At 40.4% G+C, this 15,051-nt stretch overlaps 1 protein-coding gene across 1 annotated transcript in view; it reads left to right on the top strand.

Moving 5' to 3' along the window:
• SCARA5 (scavenger receptor class A member 5) overlaps positions 1–15,051 on the top strand; it is a 121,314-nt gene that overhangs the window by 95,176 nt on the left and 11,087 nt on the right. Inside the window, exon 7 of the mRNA XM_007426257.3 lies at positions 2,382–2,438. Coding sequence (XP_007426319.1) covers positions 2,382–2,438 — 57 coding nt within the window. The remainder of the gene's footprint in view (positions 1–2,381; positions 2,439–15,051) is intronic.

The following is a 15,051-nucleotide window of genomic DNA, read 5'->3' as shown; positions in this document are numbered from 1 at the left end:
AAACTATGTTGGGATGTATTATCTGGGAATTCTGAGAGGTGTCATCCCAACTCATTCAGAAGGCATCAGGTTGGGAAAAGCTGTGACAGATAACAACTTTACGCAGAGTCGTTTAATTTAAAATAAATGATGATATCCACACATACACCCCCACCCCCCAACACTCCGATCTGTTTGACTCTCACCCTGATGATTTTCTGGAAGTAGTTAAAAACTTGGCAGTTTTCCCTGGCCTTGGATTACGGTGCTTGTAAGTTGTGTTCAGTGTTATAGAGTGTTTGTTTGTCTGAATACATAGGCTCTTCTTTTTGTTCTTTCCTATTTTTTTAAAATATAAGTCACCCAGATTTGTTCTGAAGTCAAGTGGCCTCTAAATCTTAGTAATAACAAAACAACAAAAATAACGTTGGAGAAAGGGAATGGATAAGGACGAAGCCAGACTCACACATGCAGCGAACAAGTATATAAAATGCTGTTTATTGCTATACAAGCATAGCGCATAGTGTATTTACAAGAATTTTAGGGAATAAGGGTTTATGTATATCTATCTACCTATGGCAGGGTTTCTCAACTTTGGCAGCTTTCAGGTGGGTGGACTTCAACTCCCAGAATTCCCCAGCCAGCAAGGCTGGCTGGGGAATTCTGGGAGTTGAGGTCCACCCATCTGAAAGTTGCCAAGGTTGAGAAATCCTGATCTATGGTTACCAAGCGTAAATATGTACACTAATAAACCAAACTATGCAATATGCTAACAGAACTTAACTAAATGATTTAAATTTTTACTTTACAGTACAAAATGCTTAGCTGCTAGTTTGTGTCTCCTCCCATACTTACTTATCTTCAGCCCAGCATGCTAACAACTTCTCTCCTTAACACACTCCTGCCCCCCTGAACCACTTGCCACCAACTATAGTCCAGAACTGAATTTTTCCTTTCTGCTCGTTTTGCAGATTCCTTCTTTGGGTTCAGCTCCCACAGGTTCCTTCCCAAATCTTCTTGGCTGTGGATGGTCTGACTCTTGGCGGTCCCCGCCACCCTCCCCAATGCTCCATGCCCTGTCACTCCTACAACATCTCCTACCGAACCTAGAAGAAGACACTTGCCCCCTCCCCCATCTACCTGCCCTGGCTTCTTTTATCCTTCTTTCTTTCAAAACCTCTGTGCCAGTTTGCAGGTAATTCTTAGGAGTTTAAACTTTTTCCCCCCTTTTTCTGTAACTGCCCATGTGCCTAAGCCGTGCGCCTGACAGACTGCTACAGAGAAAAATCTTTGAACTCGACCGTTGCGCATAACATTTTTCTGTTTCAGGATTGATGATGATGATGATGATAAATGTGGCAATCCCAGGGGATAGTACAATAGATGACAAAGAATTGGAGAAGATCATAAAGTATCAAGATCTGAAAATCAATGTTGAAAGATTATGGCATAAACTGGCAGTGGTGGTTCCAGTGGTTATTGGGACACTGGGTGCCATACCAAAAAACCTTAGACAGCACTTAGAGAATCTGCACATTGACAGAATTTCCATCTGTCAATTACAAAAGGCCACACTGCTTGGATCCACACATATACTACGCCGATACATTACGGCATCCTGGGTTCTTGGGAAGAACTCAATGTGAATGAAGGCCAACGGCTAAAGAACTGGCAGCTGTGATTTCACTTGTTGAGAGGAGGAGGAGGAGGAGGAGGAGGAGGAGGAGGAGGAGGAGGAGGAGGAGGAATAATAATAATAATAATAATAATAATAATAATAATAGAAATCAAATAGGCAATGCCACGTGGTGCTTTCAAAGATCAAAATCAGTTCTTTAAATTGGGCATGGATCTGATACGGTGTTTCAAAGGAGGCGTATAGCATTCTTTATCACTCACGTGCACCGGCTGCTTTTGATTGAAGCAATTATGCTCCAATTAATCAAGTGATGTGTCATTCATGGATCAGAGGCAACTGGGCTGATAAATTTGGGGTGCCATTATGGGAAGCATCTAAATAGCTTGCTGTTTGTTGCCCCTGGTAAATAAGCTGCAACTGGGTCCTGCAGAACAGAAAGTTTGACAAAGATTGATTTCTGAGCTTTTTATCAGGCTGTGTATGTCAAACATAAATAAATGGATGCAATTAGCGTAACAGATGGGTTACTAACTTTACATTTTTGTTTTCAAGATATCAGTAAGGACAGCGGGATAGGAGACTGACAGGTCTAATTAATATAGCACAGTTCTTCTGTGCACGCCTAACAGGAGCCAAGCAAGAGCACTGTGGTCTTTGTAAGTGGTTTGTCATCAGGCATCAAAATGTCTTAGAGCCATGTGGTCCTGATACTGATTGTTAAGTTTATAATTTTCCCCAAGGTACTTTTCTCTTCCATTTTCAGGTGAGCGGGGCCCGAAGGGAGAGAAAGGACAGAAGGGAGACCAAGGTGGAGAAACAGGTATATTTAATGTTTTTTTCCCCTTGCCTTAGATTTTCACAGGATTTCTCTTCTTTCAAGTACAGATTTTGCTTGTTATATGCACATTCATTTTATGTGGTTGCTCATTTTTGTCCAAGAATTTGCTTTATGTGGAAAAAACAAAACAAAAACCCTGCTGTTATGATTTGTGCCAGCTTAGCCAGTTTGCACTAAAGGTCTGGAAATGTGCCAATCCTTCCACCAAAACTGTGATGGTATGTGGGAAAGGCCTTGGGAGACTGGTCCAAGAAACACTGCCAAGAGAAGGGCCAGATAAGAGACAGCATAGCCCCGAGCTGGATAGTGGACAGAGCAAAAGACTCAAAAGAGACCAGCCCTAGTTGCTGGGTTGTAAAGGAGACGGGGGAGAATTGGACTTTCAGGCTTGCAAGATTCTGTCAATGTAGCTTTACAATGAAGTAATAGTTGTTGTTTTGCTGGTTGTGATTCCTATCTGGTTTACCCTGAGAGGCCGACATAAACCTCTTTTTGTCCTCATTCACACTTACCATTGTATTGTGCTGCTGTTCAAGTGTCATGTCCTGTCTCTCACTTACTTCCATACCTGCAATAGCTACATTGTACAATGGGGTCAAAACAGTCATCAACACCTTGTCCAACTCCCTTACCCAAAAGGAACTAAGTTGGATATTTTCTGTCACACCAAGCTGCTGAGAGATCTCAGCCCCAGGATGAGCTTTTAAACTCAGCGGATCTACTGTGAGCAGCATAATGAAGAATGCTAATAAAAACTAGACAGCCCATGACCCATTGGGTCATCCTTTCAGAGATATTTCCTTACCTAAACAGAGAAACAGAATGACCATGGGTGGATTGCTATTGTTTTGGTTTTAAAATTAAAGAAGAAAACATCAGTTTATTAAAGAAGAAAGATGCATAGTGAGAGAAATATAGATGCTTTTCATTTAACAAAGGATGCTTGTGATGACAACACTTTGTGGTTGATATGCCATTTTTTAAGAATACTCTAACGTTTTCACTTCTTCTTCTTTGGCTTAAAGCGACCTAGAGCTGACCATGCTGGAATACCAGTTTCTCCAGATAAATCAGCACATTCTGTGTGATTTGTCCTTGCACTTTATGTATAGTGAGAGCAAAGAATGACTGTATTGGGAACTGGGCCTGCTGAAGAGGGACATCTTCACCTTCTGATAAATTGAGTGTAGTTATTGGAATCATGGCAATGTCATTTCTGAATGCACTAATGTTTATTTTTGCTACAATGAGATTCTTGTGGAGTTCTTCCACAATCATCCACGTTCCATTGCAAAGCCTTGGAAGATCCAAGTTCCTCAGTAAAATGATGGGAGATCCTGTCTTCAGGTCTAGTTTATGTAGTGGCAATCCAGAGAGTTCAAGTGAATCAAGGAATCTTGTTGGAAAATGAGTGGTGTTAGCTTCTTCACTTGAAGGTATTGAAGGAACAATATTCTTTCATCATTCCAAGGAAGCATCTAATGCATGTGGAATTGATTTTTCTCATCATTTCATTGAGGGGAACCAAGATAGAGTTCTTTGAGGACAGTTCTGCAGGACTGTCAAACCTCAGGTAGATGAAATCTATACATTCTCCTATAGTTCTTGCTTGCAGAACCATTGTTGTTGTTCAGTCGTTAAGTCGTGTCCGACTCTTCGTGACCCCATGAACCATATTGCGCCAGGCCTTCCTGTCCTTCACTGCCTCCCTGAGTTTGCTCAGTTTCATGGTCATTGCTTCAGTGATGCTATCTAACCATCTCATCCTCTGCCGTCCTCTTCTCTTTTTGCCTTCAATCTTTCCCAGCATCAGGGTCTTTTCCAAAGACTCCTCTCTTCGCATTAGGTGACCAAAGTATCTGAGCTTGAGCTTCATTATCAGTCCTTCCAATGAGCAATCAGGGTTGATTTCCTTTAAGATTGACTGGTTTGACCTCCTAGCAGTCCAGGGGACTCTTAAGAGTCTTCTCCAGCACCACAGTTCAAAGGCATCAATTCTTCGGCGCTCAGCCTTCTTTATGGTCCAGCTCTCACAGCCATACATTACTACTGGAAAAACCATAGCTTTGACTATGCGGATCTTTGTCGGCAAGGTGATGTCTCTGCTTTTTAATATGCTATCTAGGTTTGCCATAGCTTTCCTCCCAAGGAGCAAGCGTCTTTTAATTTTATGGCTGCAGTCTCCGTCTGCGGTGATCTTGGAGCCCAAATAAATGAAGTCTGTTACTGCTTCCATTTCTACCCCTTCTATTTGCCAGGAATTGATGGGTCCAGATGCCATGATCTTAGTTTTTTTAATGTTGAGTTTCAAGCCAGCTTTTGCACTCTCCTCTTTCACCCTCATCAAGAGGCTCTTTAGTTCTTCTTCACTTTCTGCCATTAGGGTGGTATTGTCTGCATATCTGAGGTTGTTGATGATTCTCCCTGCAATCTTAATTCCGGCTTGTGATTCTTCCAGCCTGGCATTTCTCATGATGTACTCTGCATATAGGTTAAATAAGCAGGGTGACAGTATACAGCCTTGTCGTACTCCTTTCCCTATTTTGAACCAATCGGTTGTTCCGTGACTGGTTCTAACTGTTGCTTCTTGGCCCGCATACAGATTTCTCAGGAGACAGGTAAGATGGTCTGGTACCCCCATCTCTTTAAGAATTTGCCACAGTTTGTTGTGATCCACACAATCGAAGGCTTTTGCATAGTCAATGAAGCAGAAGTAGATGTTTTTCTGGAACTCTCGTGCTTTCTCCATGATCCAGCAAATGTTGGCAATTTGATCTCTAGTTCCTCTGCCTCTTCGAAACCCAGCTTGTACATCTGGTAGTTCTCGGTTCACGTACTGCTGAAGCCTAGCTTGTAGGATTTTGAGCATAACCTTGCTAGCATGTGAAATGAGTGCAATTGTGCGATAGTTTGAGTATTCTTTGGCATTGCCCTTCTTTGGAATTGGAACGTAAACTGACCTTTTCCAATCCCGTGGCCACTGTTGCGTTTTCCAAACTTGCTGGCATATTGAGTGCAGCACTTTAACAGCATCATCTTTTAGTATTTTAAATAACTCAGCTGGAATACTGTCATCTCCACTAGCTTTGTTGTTCAGATAATTCCACTTCATCAATTTGATTTTTCTGAATCTTGTCTTCTCCATCATCCAATAAGAATTCAGAATATCTTCCTTCTCCCTCACTCAATTGTATGTTTTTCTTCAACTGAAATTTGACAAAGCTTCTCCTTAAGTATGATTTTTTGATGTATGAATTTTCTACATCAGCATTATTTCCTCTTTACACAACTGTAGAAGCTGATAGAAATCATAGCCAGTTTATTGCACAAGTGAGTGCACTAATCCACTAATTTGAGAAAGGATTGGGGACTTTGTGTCTCTGCCATGCAACTGTCCTATCAAGATATTTGGGGATAGATAGGGGCACCTGAAAATATGAGCTCTGAAAAATAATGACTTATGATATGAAATATACTCACTCAAAGTGGCCCTTTCTACATTATACTAAATTATCTTTACATACCCATCATGCTATTGCCCTTTGGAGCAATGCGAAGTAAATCAGAGAAAAGGAGTAAGAATTGTAAGGCAAAGAAAGATAAGGAAAAAGAAACATAGCTACATCTACTTTACACCAGCACCATTCAATATGCCTCTTCATAAATTTCTGTCTTTGTACAGCATTCTTGTTTCTATTAAATCCATACATTGCCTTTTGTCCTTTAAAAGCTTCACCTCTCCCTTTCTGAAGATCGCATCTCCTCCATTCAACCACAACATTTTTAGTCTTCCCCTTCTCTCAACTTATTCACTCTCTTCCATATATTTATTTTGCCTTCTGATACTTTTTCATGCTCTCTGTATGAGAAAGACATCTCAACATGCCTTCTTCATACTAGTCACTCACTGTAGTATTCTGTCCTCATTGATTCAGCACCCATTCTTTCTAAACTCTATCTCTTCTTGTTTGACACACATTTCTTAAGTACCTCCTTCCCACTGCATTCAACTTTCATGTTTCTCTTGACATACTCAGTTCTCACTTCCATATAACACAGCAGTAGAAGCACATTCTCATAGCTATTTTCACTTTTTTTACAACAGATCTTTTTTACAACATTCTTCACAGCAGATCACCCATTACTTTTCTACCAGCATTTGCACATCTTCAAATCTTTCCATCCTTTCCCCTATATTTAGTAAATATTCCACCAAAGCATATTTTGTCATTTATGTATGACTTGCAATCATTCACTCAATTTTTCGTGTCAAATGTGACTTCCTTGATTTTTGATACATTAATTTCGGATCAATACTCCTCATTGCATCACACCATCTATCTCACATTCACTACAAAACATTTGAGTTCTCAGGCCACAATAGGGCATCATCTGCATACACACACTTTCACATTCCCAACTAACACATCTTTAGCATCACCACAAGCGTTCTTTATACATTTATCCAAAAATGCATTAAACAATCAAGAGCACCCTATGGATCTTTTTCTTGTTCCTTGCTCAACACTGAACCATTTGCTAAGCATTCCATATATTCTTACTCATGCTTTATTTTCATCAAATACTATTTCATTCAGCAACCAACTTTTATCTCTTCATTTTTGGACAACATTCCATAATTCAAGCCCATTTATTTCATCGTACACTTTCACTAAATTAACAACGGTAAATACATTTTATCACTTTCATATATTTCTCAATGAGCAGCCAAAGAGCAAAATTTGATCCGTACACCCCCTGCCCAGGATAAAGTTGCACTACACTTCCCAGAATTGATCACTATTATAACTTGCACCCTTTCAGACTTAATTCTGCCTGATACTTTCCCAGCTACATTTAACAAAGTAATCCCTGTCTAGTCTTGCATACCCTTTTATTACCTTTCTCTATTGCCAGTAATGGCTTTCTTCCAGTAGTACAGCACAGATGCAGGCTTCTCTAAACAAATGACATAGCCACTTCTTAAGCAAATTACGTCCATATTTTAATGTCATTCCATTTACAAGACCTACTCCTGCAGTTTTGCCCTTTTTAACATATCCACAGCATTTATGATTTCCTTTTCAACGTATTTTTCTTGCATGCTAATATTTGTAGCATTCTTTTCAATTATACTCTTTGACATATCACTATCAACACCATACTAATCTCTAAAATATTCTTTCCAGGACTGCCTTCCTTCAATGCCATCCCAAATTGTTTCATCACTTTTATTTTGAATTCCATTCTTGCTGGTGGATGCTGCTTATTTAGCCTTTTTTGCCCATTTCCAGAACAATTCTTATTTTATAATTGTTCTGCATTTTCTCTTCCTCTTAACCTTAACCTTGCTCTCCTTGACAATTAACCTTGCTCTCCTTTGCAATTATCTTCTCCTCTCTGGACACATTGTGTATTTGAAACAAATGATTTTCTCCTAAGCATATACTCAGCAGTCACCATTCTCATTCATTCTTACATTTCTAAATGTCCCAATCAGTTTTTCTGTCCCTTGTCATCTCATTCTCATTCATATCACCTAACAGAATATTTTTCCCCATTCATTCTGAACACTGAACAATTTTTCCTTGAAGTTCATCTCTGGTTCTTACATTATTTTTATTGTACATCACTCAGAGTCATGCATGTGAGATGGGCGGCTATATAAATATGATGAATAAAAATAAATAAATGAATTATCACCACTCACTGGATCACGGCAAACAATTAATCACCAGTCTATGAATTCCTACATTCATACACACCCACAACAACATAGATGACATCAGTGTATATTTTCTGACATACAGTTTAGCCCTTTCATTCATAATTAAAACTACATCTTCACTTTCCCACACGTATTCAAAAATTCCACACCACATAGATTGGACCATCTATGATTAGGTCTATTATATTCTTCCACTTTCTCTTTGTTTAATACAAAGACAGTATATCACTCTTCATTCATTCATAAATTCACTCATAATACTCTTTACCATTTGTTCCTCTTATAATCATAGTCCAAATATTCCATGTGGTACGGTTGTTACTTGAAGCTGGTGAAGCAAGAATGTCTCATTCTCACACCAGAAAAAGCCATTGTGTAAATAAAAAGCAGATGGCAGACAGTTGCAGGGCTGATAAAAGAACAACGAAAGGGAAGAAAGAGAACCAAGATTTGAACCTAGGAGATAATGTATATTTTATTCATTACTATATTAAATGTCTATAATGCCACAGTCATAGTGGTACATAATTGACAGATTGATTTTGTGCCATCAAGTCATTTTCTACTCCTAGCGACTGCACAGATAGATTTTCTCTGTGATAGTGGTACACAAAGATAAATATTAATCATCCACAAATAATAATTAAAATCCAGAGAAAAACCAACATACAATCTAAAAATAGAGCAACACATGTAAAGAATTTTCATAACTTTGTATAATCTTAAGCAAGTTTTTAAAAAGCCTCTGAAAGAGCTTTATCTTAATCTATCTGAACTTCCATAGGAAGACTGTCCCATAGTATGGGGGCCATGACAGAAAAGCATCTTTAGTCTCACTAATTTCATGAAAATGAGGGGTCGCAAGCAACGTTTCCCACAATGTATGCATTGGATGGGTCAATATAGCTGGAGGACATGGTCCTGAAGGCATCTCACTGCCAAGCAACAGAGTCATGGGACTCTGCAGGGGAAGGGTCAAAAAAGTTAAGATAGAGTGTGGGTGACCACACAGTTGAAGGCCCCCTTTTTAATGTGCATGACACAAACATAAGAAAGAGGTGGGTTTTGATCATGCAGTTGCTCCGCCTTGACCTTTTGACACTCCGCCACCTACCTACTGCCAACTCCCCTGTTATATGTCAAAATAGCACTTAACTTGCTCCCAGAAACCTGCTGGTAACCAATGCAGGGCCCACAGCACAGGTGTAATGTGATCCTGGTAGCTAGTGCTAGTAAAGAAGTGGGCCATTGCACTTCGAAGTTTCTGAGTGATCTTTAAAGGCTGCTCCATGGAGAATGTATTCCAATAGTTCAACCACATAGTGACAAGAGCATGAGTTAGGGCTGTCAGGTCCTCCCACTCCAAGTAGGTAGGGCTGGAACTGGCACACCAGCTGGACCTGGGCAAATATACATACATATACATATATATACATATATATATATATGTATACATATATATACATACATACATACACATACATACATACATACATACACATACATACATACATACATACATGACACGTTTCCTGTGCTGAACTGTTTTGTATGTATGACTTCTTATTTTTCTGCAATAAAACTACTTATCTAACCTTCTTGTGTCTACTTAAAATCATGAAGCAGAGAGGTCTTTTTGCTATGTCTGGTGTGACAATAAATATTTAGAATTTCGTGCTGCAGTTATCAAATAAGCACATGTTTCCATGGCTGAGTGTATTAGCATTTTGGTATGAGTTTTCTAGTGCTTGACAGTGTAACCCCAATCAATATTGTGGTCTATTCAGCAAGACTTCAACTGACATCTCAGGGAGCACAACTGACAGTGGCCATCAATGACCTTCCCCACATTCTGATGATCTTGCCTTTTGCTCCTTAGGCTTGCTAAACTCCTAGGATTTAAAACATTATTTTGAATTCAATCAATATTCATAAGGGGGGAGGAGAATGTCTCTCAAGTGGAGCATTTTCTGATCAGGGCTGTTACTGGACCTGGAATGACAGTTGCTGTCATTCTGTGACTGGAGCTCCTGGTAGTGGTGCAGCAAGATATCAGGACTTGCTTCTCATGGGCCACAGGCTCCCATCACTTACTTTTGCTAGTTTTTCTTCCCCACTGTTCCAGTTGGATCCCAATAGCCACATAAAGCAGTGCAGCAGTAGCCGACCTTTCTATCCAGCTTTGTTTTTTTCTAGTCAGGTCCACTAAGCCACCAGAGAGGAGCACCACCCAAAAAATGAAGTGATACACACATTTCTGTGTGGTTGAAATAGGATTGGTTAGTTTGGAGTTCAGTTTTTAGAGGACTTGTTTGCTGTTGCCCAGAGGGCAGGATCAAAACCAGTGGGTTAAAACAAGAAGGAAAGAGGTTCAGGCTACACATCAGGAGCAACTTCCTGTCTGTACATGCTGTCTGCCAGTAGAACAGGCTGCCGCATTAAGTGGGGAATTTTGCTTCTCTGGAAGTCTTCAAACACAGGCGCGAGGGTCATCACTGACAAATGATGCTAGTGGGTCCTCCAATGAGTTGGGGGTTGAAAAATATGACTTCTAAAACTTCTTCCAACTTGATGATTCCATAGTTCTATTTTATTTTATTCATACACACACACACACACACACACACATGCATAGTGTGTGTGTGTATTTCTACACATATACGCCTATAGGCACGCATAAGTCATTCTCATACAAATACCTTTTTATTCTGAAAAAAAGCGAGGTAGAAATTAGCTTTTCTTCATACTAAACACCAAAGGAGGCTTATCGACAGATAAACACACAAAGACATAGACAGTCACACACCCCTCAGGAATTTGGGTCCCAGCATTCTAGGCTAGGTCCATTTCCTGGGCCTAGTTGACTGGAATGAAAAACGGATTTTTTTCTGGGTGGAGGTGGGAGTGGGAAAATGGAAAGCAGTGCTACTTCTGTGCAGGGATAAATCTTCCACTTCCCTCACAGACACATGGTCCCAATTATCCAAGCCAATGCTATCTTTGTACAGCTGCAGCCGTTTGAGATATTGTTTCTTTAAGCAATGTTTATGTATTTTCCTTATATTTCTCCTATTGGGAAAAGGCTGGGTTGTAATAGGCTTTATGCAAACAAATATATTAAAAAAGGAACAGAGTCCATGGGGAATCTCTTGGAACACAGGGAAAGAGGTGGATTAGTGCACTTACTTGTGCAATAAAATGGCTGCTTTCAGGGACAATCAGGTAGAATGACAGGAGCAGCACGGTCACTGCTATACATTCCTAAATATCAAAAGAAGTCCAGTTTTAGGTTTTAAAAGGACTAAAGAGTTGGAGACACCCAGTCAGTCTGAAAGTGGACTCATCCTTCTCACCTCCTCTTTGTGTCCCATTTCAACCTTCCCATGCACCCAGGGGAGATGCAAATACAGGTAGTCCTCGCTTAACGATCACTCGTTCAGTGACCGTTCGAACAGTGTCAGAAGGATTTTCAGATCTATGTCCATAGGCATGCATACATTTAACTTTTTGGATTACTTTAAAATTGGCAGTCTGTATTCCAAACTAAAAAGGTTCTTCCACTTCCATTTCTTCAAATAAACCTTTCTATGGCCCAGGGGTATCATCAACAAAGTCAAGATGGCGACTACAGCATATGGGATGTGCATTAAAAAAAAAAAAACTAGGCAGACCTTCAATCACACCATCATGGCTGCCATCCTGATTTTTTTTACCATACCCTGTGGATACTCCTGATATGGCCCAAAGCTATCATGAAATATCTGCAATTGCACAGTTTTTACTTAGGTAATTTGTGTATTCTATACTGTGTACACACTGAACATTTTTTTAAAAAGTATCTTTTGTATGTGTGTAAAGGTTAAGCAATAGATCAATGTTTCTCAGCCTTAGCCACTTTAAGCTTTGTGGACTTCAACTCACACATATCTTAAAGTGGCTAAGGTTGAGGAACCCTGCAACAGATCATTAGGTCTTTGGAGCCAAGCTAAGCTTGATGTAACTGCAAGGACTCTGGGGACTAGGTTGTGGGCTTATAGGTGTTACTGTAGAGGACAGGCAGTCAAAGACGTCCATGAACAAAGACAGGCCTTCAGGCATCTGTTAACAGTTGACAGTTCATGCCACCACTTAACTAGCACTTGAGCTAGGAACAGTCAGGGAGGGAGGACAAGCAGGATACTTGTAAACCTGAAATCCTGGTTTTGTTCCTGAATTAAATCTACTTGTTATTAGGCCAAACATGAAAAAAAGTGTATTTCCTCCCAGAACATTCTGCAAGACTCATTTATGTATCTATATATATGAAAACACAATTTGTAGTCCCTGTTTCTGGTTAATATTCAATTATGGGATGTCTCCATTGTATACATCAGTGTGGAGATAAAACTGCATAAAACTGCTGTTCTGGCCAGTGAAATATCCCACCAGGAATGGATTTGTCTACACCCCACCTCTAAAGGATGTGAATATGATTCTGGAGTAGACAGCAGCCATTGGCAGGGCCAGTAAGTCTTTTGCTTCTTCAAGGCTGTAAGATGTTGTTCTAGTATGTCTCCAATGAAGTGCTACCATTTAGAAGGAAGCAGTTGGCAGGAAGAGCCAGTGGTGATGGATTATTGGGCAGAATCTGGAGGAAATGTAGAAAGGGCCTGGCTATTTTACTTGCCCCTGTTGTGGAAGTTACAAGAAGTGGAGGCTAGAAGGCAGTGCCAAGAGAGCCCCTTTGTCCATCATTTGGTGCCATCCAAACTATTGGCCCCACAACTTGAGGGAACAATGACTTTTTTTCCTGGTTTTGTACTGAAAGCAGTTTGATCTCTTGTCCAGCTTTGGGCAACACGTCTGCTTTCTTGAGAAGTGAAGAATTACTCTGTGAGTTGTTTCTTTGCATCTAGAAGATGTCCTCTAGTTTAACTCCAATATAGTGTTCTTCTGCATGGCCCTGTTCAGTGCTGTCTCTAGTGCACTGTTTCTCAACCTTAGCACTTTTAAGGTGTGTGGACTGGGGAATTCTGGGAGTTGAAGTTCACACATCTTAAAGTTGCCAAGGTTGAGAAGCACTGCTCTACTGTGCAAGCTAGCAGAAAAGTATGCTGGTGTAAAAATTTACTGCCCACACTTCCAATCCTTCTTGGTTTCTGAGAAAGAATATGGTTCTGTTGGCAAGAGAAGTAGAGGGAGGAGAGTGGTGGGGTGGAAAACACCTCTGGTGCCAGTTACTGTGTCAGAAGACCTATAGGACTTTTGCTGTCAGTTCTCCAATCCCACATCAGATACAGGTCCAATGGTCTTCTGAAGACATGGGTAAAAACACCCTCCCTTGGCAAAGTAGGCACTAATTGTGAAGGAATTTAGAGAAGACCTTGCGAAAGGTACAAAAGAACCATTAGGCGATGACTTGCAGATATTAAAAATACATAGTTCAGGGATTGATACAAGTATGCGAAAGAAACTCAAAATAACCCCACTTTGGTTTTGTTTAGTATAAGATGGGACATGGAAGAATATGGATAGCCTTCAAGATTCTGTTGGTAAAACCTAAAACATAAAGTAGCATTTCTGGAATCTCTGTGATGTCTGATTCTTGACCTGGCCTCCTTTGAAGAGCTGGCACTAATCTTTGGGTAGATGGGTGGGGGGAAAGCAAGTTTAACACGGGGCATGTCTTTCAGGTGCTGGGAAAACTGGTACCCAAAAGACCTGTGTTTCTCCGTCTCCACCCCCACCCCCACAACTTTCTTTTGCCATGTGTGGCACGAGGAGCAGAAGAAGGGGAAAGAAGCCAGGGAGAATGAATCTTTGGTACGAATCCTCTGATCCCATAGAGGGATCAGAGATTGGACATCGCATGGCCTGCTCCATCTCTCTCTCAAAAAAAGCTGTTTCCCCAGTGAGGCACTGCAGCACCACTTCCACAGGTGGAAGTGTGGTTTTGACACATGTCCAGTGGTCTTCTGGAAGTCCATAGGTCACATCTCAAAAGGCACACCCACCCAATCCCACAGATCAGGCAGTCCCCCACAGTTTCTCTTCCCCTACAGTTCTCAAATCCCACAACACTCCACCATGGGATAGATAATCCTGCATTATTCTTCCATTTAAAAATATATCCATTTTATAAATGGAAAGCTAGTATGCAAAGGAAAGCAATCACTTCTGGTATAATCTTGATGCCCTGAAGAATAATTTTTGGAAATAGAAGATCTCTGAGGCTGATTTTTTTTTTTTTTGCTTTGCAGGATGCCAACTTCCCATTTTTCAAACTAGGTTTCATGACAGTAGTCAAGTGGGGCAGGGGGTGTGGCAGGACTCAAGAGAGGCACATCCCACAGACACTTCCATTAGAGACCCCGGTGCCATTTCAGACTGCAGAAGTAGCGTCACATTTTGTAATGTTTCCCTTCACAAGAAACAGCCTGCAAACAGAAAAGCACAATAGCAATTGGGGATACAGATTTCTTCTGCGTAAGATCCAGATTTGTTGCAAGGGACATTTTAGCTAGGGAAACACTTAAAAACATATTTCCTCCTGCCTATAAAAGATGTTAGCTGAGAAAGTTGTTTCTCAGGATCTGGTTTATTTTTTTCTAACATTTGAAAATATATATTTATTGATTGTGTTGCATTGTGTAGCTTCGTACTCTGCCACAATCAAAAAGACTCTCATTGATTCACATACAGTACATCAATAGATTAAGCCAGTGGCCAGTGGCCAATGGTCAAATTTAGTTTTATTTAGTTTCCTAAATTTTAGTTAGTTTCCTAAATGTCATGGCTCAAGTTTTGGATTTGAGCTAGTGACGCCAGGTTCAAGTTCCTGTTCAGCCATGGACTCACTGGATGACTTTGAACCAGTTACACACTCTC

Source organism: Python bivittatus, unplaced genomic scaffold (genome assembly GCF_059951505.1).
Source record: "Python bivittatus isolate LINGU-HERP-01145 unplaced genomic scaffold, Pbiv_v1 ctg000690_np1212, whole genome shotgun sequence".
In the NCBI taxonomy this organism is placed as follows: domain Eukaryota; kingdom Metazoa; phylum Chordata; class Lepidosauria; order Squamata; family Pythonidae; genus Python; species Python bivittatus.
The sequence above is the reverse complement of the archived record's forward strand: the minus strand, read 5'-3'. Positions and strand labels throughout refer to the sequence as shown.